Genomic DNA, 20,255 nt, shown 5'->3' on the forward strand with positions numbered 1-20,255 from the left:
GCTGCCTATTAATGGAGCAAACGTCAAGGGAACTAGGAGCTGCAGTGCACTGGTAGGACATATGACAAGACAGACTCTGGGGCCCTGTGTGTCCAGATCCCTTAGAGGGTGTGCCGGTGAGTGCTGCCTATAATCCCAGAAGGTGGAGGCTGAGGTAGAATGGTTTCCAGTTTCAAGCTAGCCTTGTCGACAGAGCGAGAGCCTGTCTTGAAAAAGTACTAGATTCTTTTTCTTTCTTTCATGGCTGGGAAAGCTAAGTGTTTTTCTCCAGAACCATCCTTCTTTCTCTCAGTGGCCTTCCAACAGGGGCCCCCGTGGGTAGGTATGACTGGGAATCCTCCAGGTTTCTCTCAGATCTGAAATGATCAGGCTCTGTGGGCCAGAAACCTCCAAGACTCCTGGCTCTCTGGTTCATAGGCATGGTGGCAGAATCTACTCTGTTCTGTTTGATTAATGGGTAGTAGCCATACAGAACTGCAGGTTCTCTGTCCAGGTCTTAACAAACAAGGGCCTGGGGAGCAGGCTGGCTGTGTGAGTTTCTTGAACTGAAAGATTCCAAGAAGAAAATCATTAGCCTCCCAGCTGCTGTCTTCTTCATCTGAGACACTGAACACCCGTGGACTCACAGTCCTGCTCAGCTGAGAGTGGGAGGAGGCCTCTCCTAGTTCTTTTTGCTTCTGTGCCCAAGTCTCAGTGAGGCCACAGCAGAGCATGAGAACAGGATTTGTGACAAACCCAGGGAGTGGCCCTGTGACATCCCTGGTGACCTTCGCTGCCCCCAACAGGCTCTCCCCTCCCCCACAGTGCATTTAGTTATCTTTGCTGTGGAGTCTGGCTGGGCACTGCGAGAGAAACTTGCTGGGAGTCAGTGGCAAACACTCAGAGTTACAGAAGGGTTTTAAGTTGAGCCAAAAACCTATCAAATTTAAAATAACATTTTTGTGCTGTTTCATCTTTAGGGTGGATATTGAGTGTTTCTAAAGACTCTGTCAAGCTCAAGCTTGAGATGGAAAGCAAAGAATGCTGTTATGATGGCTTGTTCTGTCGCCATAACAACCCAGATAAATATTTCCCTATACCCGTCTTCATTTCCTTTATGATAAACATTTTGTTTTTTATTTACTAATTCCAGCTCTAAACAGCTTCAGCCAAACCTATAGACCAGGATGGCCTGTAGCCAGGGTTGCACATAAGCAAGTTCATATAAACGTTTGAAATGGCAATGTGTTTAATATTCAATATTCTAACTTTTTTTTTAAAAAAATGTATTTATTATGTATATAGCATTCTGTCTGCATGTATGCCCGCAGGCCAGAAGAGGGCACCAGATTTCCGTACAGATAGATGGTTGTGAGCCACCATATGGTTTCTGGGAATTGAACTCAGGACCTCTGGAAGAGCAGGCAGTGTTCTTAACCTCTGAGCCATCTCTCCAGCCCTATTCTATCTTTTTATATACAAAATAATCATCATAAGCTAAGGGTTCATCTAATACTGAGTAGGATGAGGTGACCAAATCTTGACCAGTGGTGTGTGAATCTTGAGTTTCACACATAGATAACTACACAAATAAGTTCATGTTCGGCTGTATATAGTCATTCTTTTGTTTATTCCTCTTGGTTCACTTTTTACTCCGTTTCTACAAGCTAGCCAGCTACACTCAGCACAGCTAGCCATCTCAAGTCTGCAAGCAGTAGCGATACCCACTACCTTTGTGTTCTGGCACCCAAAATACTATGCTTTGTGGGGCTTGAGAAATGGCTCAGCAGTTGAGAGCACTGGCTGCTCTTCCAGAGGTCCTGAGTTCAATTCCCAGCAACCGCATGGTGGCTCACAACTGTTTATAATGAGATCTGGTGCCATCTTCTGGCCTGCAGGCATACATGTAGGCAGAACACTGTATACATAATAATAAATAAATAACTCTTAAAAAAAAAAGACACTGTGAGGATCCCGCAGGTTCTCAGGGTAGTTGATAAGAGTTTAAAAAAAAAAAAAAATGCCGGGCAGTGGTGGTGCACGCCTTTAGTCCCAGCACTCGGGAGGCAGAGGCAGGTGGATCTCTGAGTTCGAGGCCAGCCTGGTCTACAGAGGGAGTTCCAGGACAGCCTCCAAAACAATACAGAGAAACACTGTCTCAAAAAAACAAAAAACATTTAATTTAGCAAAGCTCTATGAAAAGAAAATGTTTTAATAGCACGATACTACAATTACAAAGTCATAGGTGAGAAAACAGCACACTGGTAGAGTACTTGCCTAACAATTGTTCACTCCTCAGCACTGAAAAACAGTCACTAAATGTCACTAGCTGGAGACCAACCTTAGCTGGCTGGCCTAGCATGCAATAAACCCTACGTTCCAATCCCTAGCTAGCACCTAATAAAACCAGGCGTGGTGGGCCACACCTACAATCCTGATACTAGGGAACAGGAGGATGTGGAATTCAGAATCATTCTCAGTGCATAGTTTGAGGCCACCCTGGGAAATACGAGACCCTGTCTCAACAGGGCAAGGGTACATTTTAACTAGATACAAACTCCCTTGGTTTGTAATATGAACACCAGGAAGATAGCCTTTGGAGCACCACTTAGAGGCTAACAAAGCCATGCATAAATGCTGTTGTCCTCCAACCCATCACTAAGTGTCCTTGGCTAGGACACATTCCAGCTCTTTCCTTGGAGTCATGCATCCTCTGTCTGCCTTCCTCTTCAGGGCTTCCTTAAGGAGATCAGACCCTCCAAATATCAGGGCCATCTCAGTTCCTCAGAGTTCCATGTCACCATCATTCTTGGGTCCAGGCATGCTAACAAGCCTTACTGTGATATCCTGGTCTCAGCTTGTGGCCTCAGGAGAAAGTTCCCGTTTTTAGCCCCTGGATGTGCCATCTTGTATAGATTCGTTCTTTGTGGGTGCTAAAGCTGGAGGGGCCTCTTCTAGGCTGCTCACGTCTTTCACAGGGGAAGTCACACAGAAAACAGAGCCAGCCCTCTTGAGGGCCAGCCTGTGTGCCTTTTAAATTCAGTGACATGTTACTTGAGAGCTAAAGGTGCAGGCAGGGAACCATGGCTGTCCTGTTTGGCAGGCTATACCCACTGCCTGGGAGTCTTCATCACGTTCAGGACAACCTGAGTTTTGCCCTTCATTCCTGTCCTGTGTGCTATGTGGCTGGAGAGATGCGTTGTTCTGGAGGCTAGAGGGTACCCACCGAATCACCATCTGAGCAGTTCCTGGGTATCTAATTCAGGAACCCAAGCACCCAGAACTGAAACATCTTCTCCAGATGTTAATACTCAACAGACACACCCTGATGTTCCAGAACAATGCTTCAGCCCTTAGAAACTACCTCCCAATAGGAAACATCCTGAGACCTGGCCCCTCTCACCTGCATCTATCACTGAGCCCTCTGGCCCAGCCACCTTCCCACCGGGGTACTCTCTCCTCCCCCACACTGCACAATTGGTCACAGCTGTAGGAGCTTGGAGGTTCCTCCACCCTCACAGTAATGGGAGCCAGCTGTGCAAGACCAGCCTTCACAAATGCTGCCTCTCCTGCAACAGCCAATGCTCGTGAGGTGCTCAGACTCTGCCTGAGGCTTCCTCCAAGAACTTCCCCTTAGCCTCTGTTTTCCCTTTTTCTTTGGAGCTCCACCCTCTGCCCCACCGAGCACATGAAAGTCCATCAGCACTGACTGCGGTAATTGAGGAAAACATACAAGCTGTGCTCAGAGCCCTTCATGTCTTCTCTGCCACTTGTGTTAGAGAAAGAGCGGTCACTACCGCAGAATTTACAGAATCCAACCTTTCCTTTCCGTGTTGCCCAGAACAGAGTTTTTAAAGGTGGTGACTGGGATAGAGCAAGAGGCCTGAGGTCTCCACAGCTGCCTGCCTGTCGTGATGCCAGAGAGTCCAGTGTTTCCTCCCTCCTGTACGGCTAACCAGCTGCTGGTAACCAGGTGTGGGGATGTTTGGCCCTCAGCTGTGTTAAAGGCTCTTGTAGGAAAAGTAGTGGCTCAGGACCCCAAGACCAAGGTCTCAGCACAAAGGAGAATTATTTGCCCCAGAGGAACAGCGGGCAGGGATAAGGAACAAAGGCGGGAGATACAGGAAGAGGAAGAAGGGGAAGGGAAGGGGTAGCAGGGGTCTTTGTCCCAGAGGGGACACAGGGCTGCCTCTGGATAGAGAGGTGACAGACTGGGCTCATAGGAAAATGGCAGTTCATAAAGGTACAAGGGAAACTCCATGTTAGGATGAAGTGTTTAATTTTAATTGGAATTTTAATTAGGTGAGCCAAAGGGGGCTTTTGATGCTGGGCTTCAATACTTTGTTAGACCATGGTAGTTAGCCTTGGGGGGGCGGGCGGAGGGAGGGTGGCCAAATAAGGGACTTGGGGGCTAGATTCAGGAGTGTAATCTAACCGTTTTCTATCGAGGTGGAAAGAATGGGGGAGGGGCAAGACGCACCCAGCATGGGCCTCCAGTGGGCTGGTGTCCCTTCACTCAGCATTAAGCAGAGGAAATCCTGAATACTCCTTTCAAGAAATGGTTGTGAGTGGCCGTCCTTACCCACACGGCCAGCGGGTTACCCAGCTGCATCCTCACCAGAGCTGAATACAGGGTCGGGGTTCCGTCATGGGCACTACGAGGAGTAAAGGAAGTAAAGGAATTCGGTTATCCTTTAGCTCAGAGCATTCTGCTTCAGAGGGAATTTCATCTCCTTCACCTGTCCTGTGCACCTAGCGTCAGCACGGATTTTTCCTAACGTTGATCCAACTATCTCCCCACCTTCCCGTCTGTCTACTTAGTTTGCAGTCAGTGCAGCTGAAGTTCCGGGTTCCCAGAAGCCCCTGCTGGCTTTAAAGTCAGCACAAAGTGCTAGAGCTGCTTTCTTCTGAGGATGACTTCAAGAGAGGAATAGACTAGGTAGTGGTGGGTGGTGTTAATCCCAGCTCTCAGGAGTCAGAGGCAGGCGGATCTCTGTGAGATTGAGGACGGCCTGGTCTACAAAGCTACACAGAGAAACCCTGTCTCAAACAAAAGGACAATTGGTCTTTTTTTTTTTTTTTTTTCTGATTTGAGGAAAAGGAAAAGTAGCTTCTTTTTCTAGGCAATGACCGAGAAAGCACACAGGCTGCCCTCCCCTGTGCCTCTCTGAGTCTCTCAGAGTCTCCTTCCCCGCCCCCATCCACCCCCACCCTCGCTCCTGACTTCCACAGGCTTGCCTTCTTGGGATCCCTAACTGCCCTGGAGTTTACTTTAAACTTCTTAGGGCTCAATATCTTTAGCTACAAACTTCTAAACCAGGTATGTCATTGTAGAGCTCTGGAAGGTGACACAGGAGGGTCTCCAGTTTATGGTCAGCCGAAGCTGCATAGCAGGGCCCTGTTCCTAAAAATGAATGTGAATGCTATCGCCAGAATTGCTTCTAAAACTTCTGTAGAGTGTTTAACCAGCTGGGTGTGGGGGTGTGAACCTCTAATCAGTCCAGCACTGAGAGGTGGAGCCCTGAGGATCAGGAGCTCAAAATGGTCCTTAGTAACATAGTAAATGTGAGCCAGCCTAGGACCCTGAAACCTTTCTTTTTAGAAAAAGGGTAAAAAATGAAGGCCCTAGGTGCAATCCTTTGTGTTGGTGGGTTAACAAAGGAAACCATTACCTTGAGATTGCCTTGACATGCTTGGGACCTCGGATGTGGTTGGTTGCTAGAGTGCTTGCCTGGGATTCACAAGGCCCTGAACCTCACTGATCCTTAGAACCTCATAAATGGGGTGTATACACACACTATAATCCCAGCACTCAGAGGGTCCTGCTGGGTGGTGGTTACAGGTCACAAAGATCCGCCTGCCTCTGCTTCCCAAGTGCTAGGATCAAAGGCGTGTGCCACCAACGCCCGGCTCTAGTGAGCGGGTGCTTTTGCCATTGGAATCTCAGTGTAGTTTTGGTTTATGCTTCTCTGATGGTTAGTGACGCTGAACACTTTTTTGTGGGTGTGTTGGCTGTTTGTGGTCGTGTTCATTTTAACCAACCTAACCAAGGCTTCTTTGGAGGAATCCGGGCCCTTCTCTCTAGCCCCTGCTGTGGAAGCCTTGCCCCGCCCCACACTGACCCGGCCTTTTCTGTCTGTCTGTTTCTTCTGCAGCACGCTGTCCAAGTGCTGCCATGCCATGGTGGCGCTCATCTATCCCTTCAGCTGGCAGCACACCTACATCCCCGTGTTGCCGCCTGCCATGATTGACATAGTGTGCTCACCCACGCCCTTTCTCATCGGGCTGCTCTCCAGCTCACTGCCACTGCTCAGGGAGCTGCCGCTGGAAGAGGTGAGCCCCAATCCCCTTCCCCTCCTCCCCCAGGGCACACAAAGATGAGGGGAGTGGTGGCCAGGGCTCGCTCTGTGACAGGTCCTTCCCAGTGTCTCCCATCCATCAACCCCTTGGTGACTGTAAGCACCGTTTTCCCCTCTAAATGAAGTGGTGTGTAGAAGGCAGCCACTTAGAAGCCCTGACATCAGACATAGCCTTTATCTGCCCCATCCTTCTGTCTCCTCACACTGATCAGAGAAAGCGGTAATGGGATATGTGCTTGAACTGGTGACAGAGTAGGCAACGACTTAGTTACAGCATCAGAAAAACAACCACACAGCATGGCTGGCAAGATGGACCAGTACCAAGCTTGATGACCTGAGTTTAATGGCCTCAGAGGTACAAGTTGGAAGGACACTGACTCTTGAAAGTTGTCCTGTGAGATCCACATGTGTGCCGTCACACACACACACACACACACACACACACACACACACACACACACACACACACGCTCGCTCGCGCCAACACATCAACAAAAGGAAGAAAGGGAAAGGAGGCGGATGGGAGGCCGTAGGGCCAGGGAAGTAGCTCTGTGGTAGAGTAGCTGTCTCCCATGCATGAGCCCCTAGGTCCAACCCCCAGTGGGAGAAACATAATCACAATAAATGAAGGCTGAAATTAAAGGAAGGAAAAAATATATCTACAAAGCTGGGTGAGGCAGGAGGATCTCGAGTTTGAGGTCAGCCAGGGCTACATAAAAAGACACTGCAAGATAAACCCAGTACCTAGTTGTATTACCACCCAGGATTTATAGATCATTGTGCAAGGCAGGAAGTGCTGTGGGCACCTCTGCAGTCATTCCGTCCCCTCCCTCTAAATGGCTTCTGACGTGCCCTGTGTACACGGAACCCCAGCAGTCAGAGTAGGAAACAGGAACCAGGCTCTGCTCATCTCCAAACTTGGTGGGGATGCTGGTCCATCTGCTCTCCATGATCCCAGGGCTGGGGGGTCAAGCAGGCCATGCAACCCCCGTTCTGTCATAGTCAGAAGCCCTAAGCTAGGGTCCACTCTCAGAAGCTTTGTACACAAGGCATCTTGGTCATATCACCCTTGTCCTGGCCCTACATCTCAACCCACACTGAGCAAGAGGTGCTCCTTCCTCAAAACTATAAGTAACAAAGGCACACACACACACAGCCTGCAGCCTGGCAGTGTCCCCTAGACCCTCCTAGTCTCTTCTCTTATCCCCCTCTGGAGAACTGGCAGGTTCAGTGTACACCTCGGGGATAAAAGGGTGAATCCCCATCGTGGAATGGGGCAGAGAAGTAGAAACACAGAAAGTCGGGGCCTCTGGCATTAGTAACCCATAAACAGACAAAAAGAAAGAGAGAAAAAAGTTATGCCATAGTCAGAACAGGGCCAGGAACCCAGCTGCTGACAACATGCGTCCTAGCCTTCAGTGCCAGTGCAGGACAGACACCCCTCAGTCCATATCTGAACACACACTGACACACACACTCACATACACACTCACTCACACACTCACACACACACTCACACACTCACTCACACACACACTCTCACGCCCCTCCATCTTTCTCCCCCAAGCCCTGGTGACAATACTCATTCTCTTTCCTCTGTCCTGTAGGTTCTTGTGGTCGATCTCATCAATGATCGGTTCCTCAGACAGGTGAGTAGAACACCAGCTCAGCCGGCTTCTCCTGAGCCCTCAAGTCTTCCAAGGGTTGGACTCCAGCTCCAGAAGGGCTCATTTTTGTTTTGTGTTCTTTTGTTTTTGTTTTTCGAGACAGGGTTTCTCTGTAGCTTTGGAGGCTGTTCTGGAACTCTCCAGAAGGGCTGGACTTGCTAGCTTAGCTGGACAGTGGGGCCATCTCAGGCCAAGGCCAGCCAGGGATGAGTCAACAAAGAGGAAGGCTTCAGTGAAGACTGGTTTTCACCTGTACTGACACAAAAAGGCTTAGACCAGTTAGTAATCAGGACTCAGGCTGGAGAGGTAGATTAGCAGCAAAGAGTTTGTACCGCTTATAGGAACTTGTAAAGAATTGGAGCTCACAGCCACCTTGACAACAGCTTCAGAGGGATTCAGTAAGCCTGGCCTCCTCAGGTACTGCTCTCACATACACAGACACACGCACTTTCACGGAATCTTAAAAAATAAGTCTTAATTTTTTAAAACAGGGGCACAGGAGAGCTGACTCAGAGGTTAAGAGCACTTGCCACTCTTGCAGAAGACCAGGACTCAGTTCCCAGAAAAACATGCATACACACACACACACACACACACACACACACACACAAAATATATATATATTTGGACCGGGCGGTGGTGGTGCACACCTTTGATCCCAGCACTCGGGAGGCAGAGGCAGGTGGATCTCTGTGAGTTTGAGACCAGCCTGGTCTACACGAGTTAGTTCCAGGACAGCCTCCAAAGCCACAGGGAAACCCTGTCTTGGGGAGAAAAAAAAAAAAGTAAGAAAGAATCAGGACATGTCAGCCCTGGTGATACCTCCCTGTAATCCTAGCAGAGAGGAGGAGACAGGATGAAAACCCTGTCTCAAAAACAAACCAAAGCCAGGTATCGCTTATATATATAATTCCAGACCTCGGGAGGAGGAGGCAGGAGGATTGCCTTATCCCCCACCCCGCCCCAAAAAATCGTCAAGGAGTGAAGACCCAAAATTATGTACATTATTTTGCTGATTTTTCTTCATTTCTTTTCTGCTTGTTTGTTTTGGTACTGGAGATGGCGCCCAGGGCTTGCACATACCAGAGAAGAAACTACCAATGAATCATTCCCTCAGCCTGATTCTATTTTTTCTAAAAAAAGGCAAGAGAAAGACAAAAGAAATAAGTAGAAAGAAAATCGTATGTCAGCACATCTTAAAAATATTGACAGGAAGCCAGGAGGTGGTGGCGCACACCTTTAGTCCCAGCACTCAGGAGGCAGAGGCAGGTGGATCTCTGTGAGTTCGAGGCCCAGCTTGGTCTACAGAGTGAGTTCCAGGGCAGCCAGAGCTGTTACACACAGAAACCCTGTATCTAAAAACAAAGCAAAACAAAACAAAGCAAAACAAAACAAAAAATTGACAGCAGCTGGATTGATGGCTCAGAGGTTTAGAGCACTTCTCTTTCAGAGGTGCAGAGTTGAATTCCCAGCAACTACATGGTGGCTCACAACCATCTACATGAGATCTGGCGCCCTCTTCTGGCATGGAGATATACATACAGGCAGAACACTGTACACATATTAAATAAATAAATCCTTAAAAAATGATATTGACAGAAGCTGGGCATGGTAGCTTACACCTCTAATCCCAGCACTTGGGAGACAGAGACAGGTTGACCCCTGTGAGTTCAAGGTCAGCCTGGTCTACATAGTAAGTTCCAAGTTAGTCAGAGCTATATATAGTGAGACCCAGTCCTCCCCAAAACAATTGACAGGAAAACCTACCAAAACATTGGGCATGTGGTGGGAGGAGGCCAGAGACAAATGGAATGATTTTAAATGGTTTATAGGCGTTCTTGACAGTGGAGGTGCCGGCAGTGCTAGAAGTGGCGAGGGCCCCAGGCGGAAATCCCGCGACATGCTTGCTGGTGGTGGTGTTTTTTGGTGGTTGTTTGGTAGTGGTGATGGTGGTAATGATGGTGGTGGTGGTGGCAATTTTGTTGTTTAGACTTTGCCATTTGAGCCAGGGTCTCACTCTTTAGCCCAGGCTCACCTGGCCTGGGAAATTAAGCCACCCCTTCCAGATTACTGGGATTAGAGACCTCCGCCACTGTGCTCAGCACTTTGGTCTGTTTCTGTTCTGGTCATAGTATTTTCCTTATAAGAGAAACTAATGCACATTTATTTTTGGCTGAGTATTATGTTGCCTGCACCTTCAGCTCAGTCTGCTCTCACTTCAAAGGCCCAGCTGTAAAGGCAGCTTCACCGGCACCAGTTACCCACCCTAGCCAGGTCTCTCCATGAGTGCTGGCTGCCCTTCAGGGTAAGGGCAGTGGGAAAGAGCCACCGAGAACCCACGGAACTCCACGCACTTTCACAAGAGAACTGTTTAAAATGTAATCTCTAAGATGAGGCTGGTACTGATTGGTGGCCCATCGAACAAATGAAGGTTCTGAGGCTCTCACAGCTTGTAAGAGATTTGAACCTCAAATCTCTGGCTCTAAGCATGTCTCTTCCACTACACTGGGAGCTAAGAGCCGGTAAAATGACTCAGTGGATAAAAGCTCTTGACACAGAGACTGATGACCTGAGTTCAAGCCTCAGGACCCACATGGTGGAACAAGAAAACCACACATCCCTACACACACACATACAGGCATGCACCCACTTACTCATAAAACAAAGTGCTGAGTGGTAGTGGTGCAGGCCTTTAACCCCAGCAATTGCAGAGGCAGAAGCAGGAGCATCTCTGTGAGTCCGAGGCCAGCCTGGTGTACATAGTGAGTCCCAGGCTAGCCAGGGCTACACAGTGAGGCCTCTCTCTCTCTCTCTCTCTGTCTCTGTCTCTCTCTCTCTCTCTCTCTCTCTCTCTCTCTCTCTCTCTCTCACACACACACACACACACACACACACACACACACACACACACACAGAGTTTCAACTGTGAGCTGAGCTCCCTGCCCGGAGGCATGGCTGGAACATGGCTACCTAGATGTAGCTGGGCCCACATGCATCTCCTGCCTTACAGATGGAGGACGAGGATTCCATCCTGCCCCGGAAGCTTCAGGTAGCCCTGGAACACATTCTGGAACAGAGGAACGACCTGGCCTGTGACCAGGACGGAGGCCCCCTGGACTGTGTGCATGGTAAATGCCCGGACTTTGCAACAACTGGGTGGCTGAGTGAAAAAGTAGGGTTCAACCCTTCACCTGGATTTCATTCCAACAATAACTGTAGGAGTTTCTCCATGTAGGGGAAACTAAAGGAGGGGGAAAGACAACTTTAAGTCGCCTTTCTCTTGGATGGCCACAGGTGGCTAGGGAGGGAAGTGGCCGTTGCTGTGATCAGTAACTGACTGCCTTGGGCTCTGGCCCACCAACTGCCCTTCCTGTTACGGCCTTTGTACCTCTTACCCAGGCCCTGAGTCCAGCCCCTTGAATGAAGTGGTGTCCGAAGCCTTTGTCCGATTCTTTGTGGAGATTGTGGGTCACTACCCCTTGTTCCTGACATCGGGCGAGGAGAGGAGCCTACAGCGAGAGGCCTTCAGAAAAGCTGTCTCCTCTAAGAGCCTTCGGCGCTTCCTGGAGGTCTTCATGGAGACCCAGACTTTCCGTGGTTTCATCCAGGAACGGGAACTGCGCAGGCAGGATGCCAAAGGTTAGAACACCGCAAACCTTGCTGGGGCAGTGAGGGCACAGCCTAGGCTCTAAGTGGCTGAAGAGGTGGAGGAAAGCCACAGGCAAGAACAATATTCCGGCCTCCACAGGAGCTGCCCTCGGGCCACGCCTCTGCTCCTCCCAGGTTTCCTCTGTCCCTCCTGCTTCTCTGCAGCTCCTTCTCTTTCCCAGACCCCTCCACTCTTCCCATTTGCCCTCTTCCTACTCCCTACCCAGGGACTGTGGAGGGCATAAAGATTCAGGAGAATGGCCTGGCACCTGCGGCCTTGGGCTAGCGCCTCATAATCTGGGCACCCTGGTTCAGTTACCATCCACTCCTGCCCATCTTCTCCCTCTTCTCTGAATTCTCTCTGACTTCTCCCTGTCCCTGTCTGCATAGGCTCCATCGTGCTTCTAGGGAGAAAGGGAGCAAGGAGCACAAAATGACGGAGACACCATTTTGTCCTTTGTCTTGGCTGTTCTGGGAACCTAAAATCTAGGAACGCTGGTAAAGGCGGTTTTGATGGGAGCTAAACCTGGGAAGGGAAGGCGCTTACCTCTCTGCAGTATGGCTACACAGAGGCCAGAAGGTTCCAGAAGCAGCTGGCCCCACCTGTGGCCCCTAGTGCTGTGAACTCAGCTCAAAGCCCTGTGCTCCCACAGCTGTGTGCACAGGAGAAACAGGCAGCCACACTCTGACAAGGATTTCCACAGGACAAGAGATATTTGACTATAGGGTGTGAAAGGACAGGCCTCACTCGAGGCTTCTCTTCAGAAGAGCTGCCGGGTGCATTTTAGCCAGGTTTACAAGTTGTTATTGGTAAGAAAGGCAGCAGGAGCCGGGTGGTGACACAAGTCTTTAGTCCTAGAACTTGGGAGGGAGGCAGAGGCAGGAGGGTCTCTGTGAGTCTGAGACCAGCCTGGTCTACAGAGGGAGTTCCAGGACAGCCAGGGTTACACAGAGAAACCCTGTCTGGGAGGAAAGGGTAGCAGGGGTGAAATGGGATCTCATGTGTGAGCAGGCGTTCCGACTTTCCACAGCTATTACACAAGGTGGGGAGATCGTAGGGATAGTAAAACGTATAAACCACAGGCTTGAAGGCGTGTTTATAGGCACAGCTGCATCTCAGAAGCAAGATTTCCCTTTCTAGAGAGGAAGGGGATTTGTGCAGCAGTGCAAATTAAGGATCTAATATGTCCCCTGTGTCTGTTGTCACCAGGTCTGTTTGAGGTCCGAGCCCAGGAGTACCTAGGAACCTTGCCCATCGGAGAGCACAGCGGAGTGAATAAGTTCCTCAAGGGTCTGGGTAAGGCCTGGATCCCATCACCAGCCTCAGATCTAAGCCGTCTCCCCTGGACTCTTAGCCACTCCAGTCCCCAGAGCCAGGAACCCGGCACTAGACTGCTATAGTATGAAATTACCAATAAGGAGTCAGGTAGAAATATAAGGGTATTTAATAGGGAAAAGCCTTACTTACAGAGCGAACCAGCCAGCCGGTGGTAGTCTGTACAGCAAGAAGCAAAGAGAAACCGAAACCGAAAACGCAGTCCCCCTACTCACTCTGACCACGCCCTCACAAGCCCTCAGGTACTCCTGTAGCCAGCCCCTAAGAAGGCGTGGCTACAGCTTCCCCTACAATTCCCCTTTTAGTCTAAAAGAGGATTAAAACTTAACAGTATAAAGGTAAAATATAACTAAACCCTAAAGTCATAAACAATAGGAAGCTATTCCTAACTAGGTATATACACTATCCTAAGTGACAACAATGGGGAAAGGGGGCGTAGCATTTTCCAAGTTACTTCCTGCTGAAATGGGACGATGATAGTCATGTGGGGTCCTGTAGAAAGAAAATGTTAGTATCCAGTCCATGTTAGATGGGATTCACTTGATTGAAGATCTCGCTTGAAATCCTCAACTTGATTGAAGTCAGTACCCGAACCTCTGGCCGGAGTGTCAGTTGAAATGGAGCAAGTTGGATCCAGTGTAGTCGAGGAGGTGTGGCCCATTTTCTTTCCAGAGTGTCCAGGGATTGCTGTCAGGCAGGTCTTCATTGGCTGTGTGGGACTCAAACATGAACAGTTAGCAAAGAAATGTTTGCTTGTGTATGTACACATGCTAGGGAATGTAACCATGAGAGCATAACAATTATGAAAGGGTGTACATCTTGAGAGAAAGATCCAAGAAAAGACAAAGACAGTCCCCAAATTCTTCTTTTATTCTGTATTACATCAATTGGCTTCTTGATACAACACAGAAACACTAAAGCTTAGTTAAATAATGTGCTTGGATTTTAGAGGAGGAAAGCCAAATCCACCTCTAAATCCAGCATTGGTTTAATTGACAGGGACTAGGAAATAAAGAGTTTTTTGAGAGACATCTGTAAAGTTTACCGTATGGCACATTCCTTCTATTTGATGGTTATAGCTACCTTGTCTTCTTAAGTATCTACCCATGTAGTGTCCTTTGTCTTCTGAAGATGAGTTTTCCTGTGAAGATAAAAGCAAAACACTTCCCTTTCCTTTGGGAGGTTTCTATTTAGTTTATAAGATATACCTTAGTAGAATACCTGTCATTTGTCCTCATTGAGAGGTTTTTCCTTTTTTAGTCGAATCTTGATCAACTTTGATGGTATCTAAAGTTTTTCTTCTCCTGTAGAAACCAATGTAAAACCCCTACCCCAACGTAATACATGTCCTGGTTTCCATGTAGAGGTTAGTACATCTTTGAAGTATACTGGCTGATTGAGTTTAGCAGTTTTTTCCATGGTCCAGTGTCTTTCTGTAGCTGTTTGTCCTTTTTTATTGGCATTAAGAAAGTTTAGTGTTAATAAAGCATTATGCAACCTATGTTTGGGGGGCTTAGTCTTCCAAGCTTGTTTGTTGAGCATCTTCTTAAGTGTTCTATTAGATCGCTCAACCACTGCTTGTCCTGTAGGATTGTGTGGTATACCAGTAACATGCTTTATGTTATAATATTTGAAAAATTGTTCCAATTTCGTAGAGACATATGCTGGAGCATTGTCAGTTTTTATTTGTGCAGGTATACCCATAACTGCCATCACCTCTAGCAGGTGTATAATAACAGAATCAGCTTTTTCAGAGTTAAGAGCAGTAGCCCATTGGAACCCTGAGAATGTGTCTATGGTATGATGCACATATTTCAAATTTCCAAACTCTGCAAAGTGAAAGACATCCATCTGTCAAACCTCATTTCTCCGAATGCCCTTAGGATTACAACCTGCTGGCAATGGAGTTTGATTATAAAAGGAACAAATAGGACAGTTTTTCACTATCTCCTTGGCTTGTTGCCAAGGAGATAATATTCTAGGACAAGTGATGGAGAAGTCCTTTTTCAAACCTTTGCTATTTACATGATGTTTCTTATGAAATTCTGAGGCTTCTAGCACACTTCCAATTAATAAACGATCAATCTCATCATTGCCTTGTGCTAGTGGGCCAGGCAGACCCGTATGGGATCTGATATGTGTAATATACATAGGATTACTTCTGTTTCTGATAGTTTCCTGTAATTGTAAAAACAGAGAAGTTAATTCTGTATTATCAGGAACAAATTCTGTAGTCTCAATATGTAACACGACTCTCTCTGCATACTGAGAATCAGTAACTATATTAAGAGGTTCTGTAAAATCCTTAAGTACCATGAGAATTGCATATAATTCTGCCTTCTGTACAGATGTATATGGACTTTGAACTACTTTACTTACCTCACCTGCTTTATAACCTGCCTTACCTGATTTGTTGGCATCAGTGTAGAAGGTAAGAACTCCAGAAATGGGAGTTTGTCTTACAATACGTGGAAGAATCCAGACTGTCTTTTTTATGAATTTAATTCTGTCAGTTTTGGGATAGTTGTTGCTAATTGTTCCCAAAAAGTCAGTAAGAGCTATTTGCCAATATTCATTATCTTTCCATAAGGAAGAAATTTCTTCATTAGTTAAAGGTACTATAATTTCTGCTGGATCTTTTCCAGTCAGCTGGCGAAGTCTTAATTTACCCTTTAAAATCAAATCAGAAATCTTTTCTATATATGTCTTTAACTTTTTATTCTGTTTATGTGGCAGAAATATCCATTCCAATATAGTGTCTTCCCTCTGCATCAGAATTCCAGAAGGGTATTCTCTGGATGGCAAGATAACCAGAATACAGTCTAAATTAAGGTTTATCCGATCTACATGTGCATTCAATATTCTGTTTTCTACCCATTGTAACTCTTTTTCTGCCTCATCAGATAATATTCTAGGACTGTTTAGGTCCTTATCACCTTTAAGGGCCATTTTTAAATGCTTTAAGTCATGTCCTTCTACACCAATAATTGTCTGTAATTGAGAAATTTCCCCTAATAATTTCTGAAGAGAATTAAGAGTTTGATACCGATCTCTCCTAATTTGTACCTTTTGAGGTCTGATTCTCTGTAAGTCTATCTTGTAACCTAAATAGTTAATAGAATTTCCTCTTTGTATCTTTTTTGGTGTAATCTGTAATCCCCAACGAGGCAGAACTTCCTTCACCATTTTAAACATACGTTCCAAAGTTTTCTTATTAGAATCTGATAAAAGAATATCATCCATGTAATGATAAATAAGAGATTGTGGAAATTTCTTATGAATTACTCTTAAAGGTTGCTGTACAAAGTGTTGACACAAAGTAGGGCTATTTAGCATTTTTTGTGGCAAAACCCTCCATTGATATCTCCTAACTGGCTGTGAATTATTAAGAGTTGGTACAGTAAATGCAAATTTTTCTCTATCATTTTCCTGTAACGGTATTGTGAAAAAACAGTCTTTTAGATCAATGACTATGATAGGCCATCCTTTAGGTATTAAGGAAGGTAATGGCATTCCAGGTTGCAGAGAGCCCATTGGTTGAATTACCTTATTTATAGCTCTCAGGTCTGTTAGCATTCTCCACTTACCTGACTTCTTTTTGATGACAAATATAGGAGAATTCCAAGGACTCGTAGATTCCTCTATATGTCCAGCATCTAGCTGTTTCTGTATTAACTTTTTTAAAGCCTCTAGCTTCTCAGAGGTCATAGGCCATTGTCCTACCCAAACTGGTTTATCTGTAAGCCACTATAGTATGAAATTACCAATAAGGAGTCAGGTAGAAATATAAGGGTATTTAATAGGAAAAAGCCTTACTTACAGAGCGAACCAGCCAGCCGGTGGTAATCTGTACAGCAAGAAACAAAGAGAAACCGAAACCAAAAACGCAGTCCCCCTACTCACTCTGACCACGCCCTCACAAGCCCTCAGGTACTTCTGTAGCCAGCCCCTAAGAAGGCGTGGCTACAGCTTCCCCTACAGACTGCCTCTCTTAATCTGTCCCTGGGCCCTCCGGTGGCCTCACTATCATCCTTGCTACAGTCTCCACTCCTAAGTCTTCTGGGAACCCAATAGAAGACACAGGCCTGAGGCCAGACAAGGAGTGATATAGGCGACTCCACGGAGCTTCCCAATACACCAGAGTAGGAAAGTAAAAGCAAAGCATCAGGACTACAGCTTAATCAGCAAGAAGGTCCTAGTGGTGCATGCCTTTAATCCCAGCACTAAGGAGGCAGAGGCAGGTGGATCTCTGTGAGTACAAGGCCAGCCTGGTCTACAAGAGCAAGTTCCAGGACAGCTAGGTCTACACTGAGAAACCTGTCTCAAAAAAAACAAAAGAAGGTCCTCGTAAGAAAAAGAGAACCTGAGCAGGGCGGTGGTGACGCATGCCTTTAATCCCAGCACTCAGGAGGCAGAGGCAGGCAAATCTCTGTGAGTTCGAGGCCAGCCTGATCTTCAAAGAGAGTTTCAAGACAGTCTCCAAAACCTACAGAGAAACCCTGTGTCAAAAAAACAAACAAGCAAACAAAACAAAAAAACCAAAAAAATGAAAAAAAAAAGAGAGAAAAAAGAAAGGAAGAAAGAAAAAGAGCCTTGGGTTTGGCAGTAGTACATACCTGTACCCCCAGCACATGGGAAGTGATGGCAGGAAAGTCAGTTCAATCATGTATGTAGTCAGCAAGATGGCTCAGCAGGTAAAGACACCTCACAAGCCTCCTGACCCCAGTCTAATTCCCAGAACCCACATGAAAGTGGGAGGAGAGAGCTGACTCCACACACACTTTCTTGTGCCCTTCTCTTCCTCCCTCCCTCCCTCCCTCCTCTCTCTCCCTCATAAGGTCTTCTCACTTTCTTTTTTAGGCAACAAAATGAAGTTTCTCCACAAGAAATAGGCTTCATCTTTGCTCAAGGAAAACGTCTTCCACTGGGACCATACATTTCTAGCAGAGTTCTGAAAAGCTGTAGGCTGTCCCCAACTCCTCCCAGGATGGGGCCTGTGAGCTGGGCAGGTGGCAGACGCTCAGGACAGCCCTGGAAGGGACCTGCCAACATGCAACTGTTGTTACTGTGCATGGTTCTGGCATCTTTATATCTTGGATATTAAAAGAGAAGAAGAAGAAGAAAGGTGTTTGGGTCTTCATTCTGTCTTGCCAGGCCTAAGAAAAGTTTCTCCTGCCCCCTCTCTCCTTTTCTGGGTCAGCCTGTTGACAGCTGTGGAGCCAGGAGGAGGGAGCAGATAGGAAGAGTAGCTGCCATCCAAGTTATCTTAAAGAGATGTGGCTGCCAACCGCCCCAGTTCTTCCGGACTGGTCTATGACGCCACCTGGTGGCAGAGACTTTGGACTTCACTGTTCCTGACTGGGGTTTTTTTTTGCCCCTTAGAAAGAAGTCACATAGAACTGTTCTTGCCCAACAGCCTGTGGCGTTTAGGAACATATAAAAAAAGAAGAAACCTTGTTAATTGTTAATAAAATGTTTTTGGGGTCCTGAAATTTATATTTCCTGTGGCCTAACCCCACTGCTGTGAACCTATTCCTCATAGCCCACATAGATGAGAGGAGCTTCTGTAATTGGTTCTCTTACTGAGAGGGAGGAACCTGAGGAGACCACAGTCACCTGGCCTGTGGGGGACAGTGAGAGTCTGCAAGTGTCCTGTGTGCAGCCCAGAAAGGTTCTCAGGCTGGCCTCAGGCTACCGCCCCTCCACTGCTGGGCCGCCAGCAGTGTCTGCCACTTCTGGATCACCTGGCCTGGAGCGGGGTAGGACTGATGGCGGTGGTGCGTGGCTGAGGCGCTAGGGGAGTAAGAATGTGAGCATGGGGGCTCACACAAGTGCCTCAGTTTAGTTAACTTTACTGACAGCAATATTCTATGTGTTTTTATATTGCCCCTAAGTGGTCACTTTTAGTATTTTGGAATATACATTCTTTTCTAACTTATTTTCTATTATGCTGTTTCACTTAAGAACTCCAAGTGAATGAATAAATAAATAAATATCTTTATGAACATTCCTAGTGAGTGTATAACATTCTATTTTATGAATGTTTTTGTACTTGACGTAAGCAAAAACAAAAATAAATTTGGGGATATGTGCCAGACCATGTGTATAAAAGAGGCTTTTTTTCAGTGTTCTTTATATTAAAGGGGAAACACGCCGCATGTGTAAAGAATAAAGAATCGGGCCAGGGAGGTGGCTCCTCAGGCGAAGACTCTGCAACCTGACTGCCTGAGGTCAGTCTCTACAAGCCACATAAAGGTGAAAGGATAAAGCCAACTCCACAAAGTTGTCCTTAGACTTCCACATGTGTGTTTTTCTGAGACAGGGTTTCTCTGTGGCTTTGGAGGCTGTCCTGGAACTCACTCTGTAGACCATGCTGGTCTCAAATTCACAGAGATCTCTGCCTCTGCCTCCTAGTTCTGGGATTAAAGGCATGAACCACCACCACCTGGCACACATTGTTTTTTTAAAGCTTTAAAGGATTGGTAGGTTGACTTTTTTTTTTTTTTTTTTTTTTTTTTTTTTTGAGACAGGGTTTCTCTGTGGCTTTGGAGGTTGTCCTGGAACTAGCTCTTGTAGACCAGGCTGGTCTCGAACTCACAGAGATCCACCTGCCTCTGCCTCCCGAGTGCTGGGATTAAAGGCGTTCGCCACCAACGCCCGGCTGGTGGGTTGACTTTTAACATATTCCTAAAATAGAAATGACAAAATGGCTTAGCCCATTGAAACTCTTACCACCACAAGGTGTCCTCCTGCCTCCAAGAGTATCACGCCGTGTGCTTGTGCAACATGCAAGCACACACATGAAGTTAAACATCTAAATAGAAATTAGTATGTGTCTACTATATTACATATACACTAAAATATACCCGTAGGAAGTATACATACAGGCCATGAGAATACAGTCCTATCAAGTGCTCAAATGACAATGAGTATTATCTGTAACCTAATCTATTTATTTATTGGAATAGGATATAAATGCCTCTTCTTGTGTCCTGTGTCCAAATACTTTTCCTCATGCTTTCACAAGTTTAAAGGAAATCAACTAGCATTACTGAGAGCATGCAAAGCAGCAGACTAGACTAAGAACCAAGAAGAATTGAAGCAAAAAAAAAGAAAAAGGGGCAATAACTTGACAATGACTGTTCACAGTCTGGGGCTGATTCTGTGTTCCTGCTTGTTTGTTTGGACAGGGGGAGGGGTAATATTGTCTCACTGTCCTTGAATTTGCCAAAAATCCTTCTGCCTGAACCTTCCCAGACCATGGGA

The 20,255-nt window shown here is 46.7% G+C and overlaps 1 protein-coding gene across 6 annotated transcripts in view; it reads left to right on the forward strand.

The window, feature by feature from the left end:
* The window catches only part of Dennd2a (DENN domain containing 2A), a 94,569-nt gene extending 75,483 nt beyond the window's left edge, over positions 1–19,086 (forward strand). For all 6 annotated transcript variants that reach the window (XM_027391524.2, XM_027391525.2, XM_035450667.1 and 3 more), the window contains 6 exons: positions 6,135–6,312; positions 7,946–7,987; positions 11,016–11,133; positions 11,405–11,644; positions 12,864–12,950; positions 17,850–19,086. In XM_027391524.2, the coding sequence (XP_027247325.1) occupies positions 6,135–6,312; positions 7,946–7,987; positions 11,016–11,133; positions 11,405–11,644; positions 12,864–12,950; positions 17,850–17,881 (697 nt within the window). In that variant the 3' untranslated portion in view covers positions 17,882–19,086. The remainder of the gene's footprint in view (positions 1–6,134; positions 6,313–7,945; positions 7,988–11,015; positions 11,134–11,404; positions 11,645–12,863; positions 12,951–17,849) is intronic.
* The last annotated feature ends 1,169 nt before the right edge of the window (positions 19,087–20,255 follow it).

This window comes from Cricetulus griseus (genome assembly GCF_003668045.3).
Source record: "Cricetulus griseus strain 17A/GY chromosome 1 unlocalized genomic scaffold, alternate assembly CriGri-PICRH-1.0 chr1_0, whole genome shotgun sequence".
Lineage (NCBI taxonomy): Eukaryota > Metazoa > Chordata > Mammalia > Rodentia > Cricetidae > Cricetulus > Cricetulus griseus.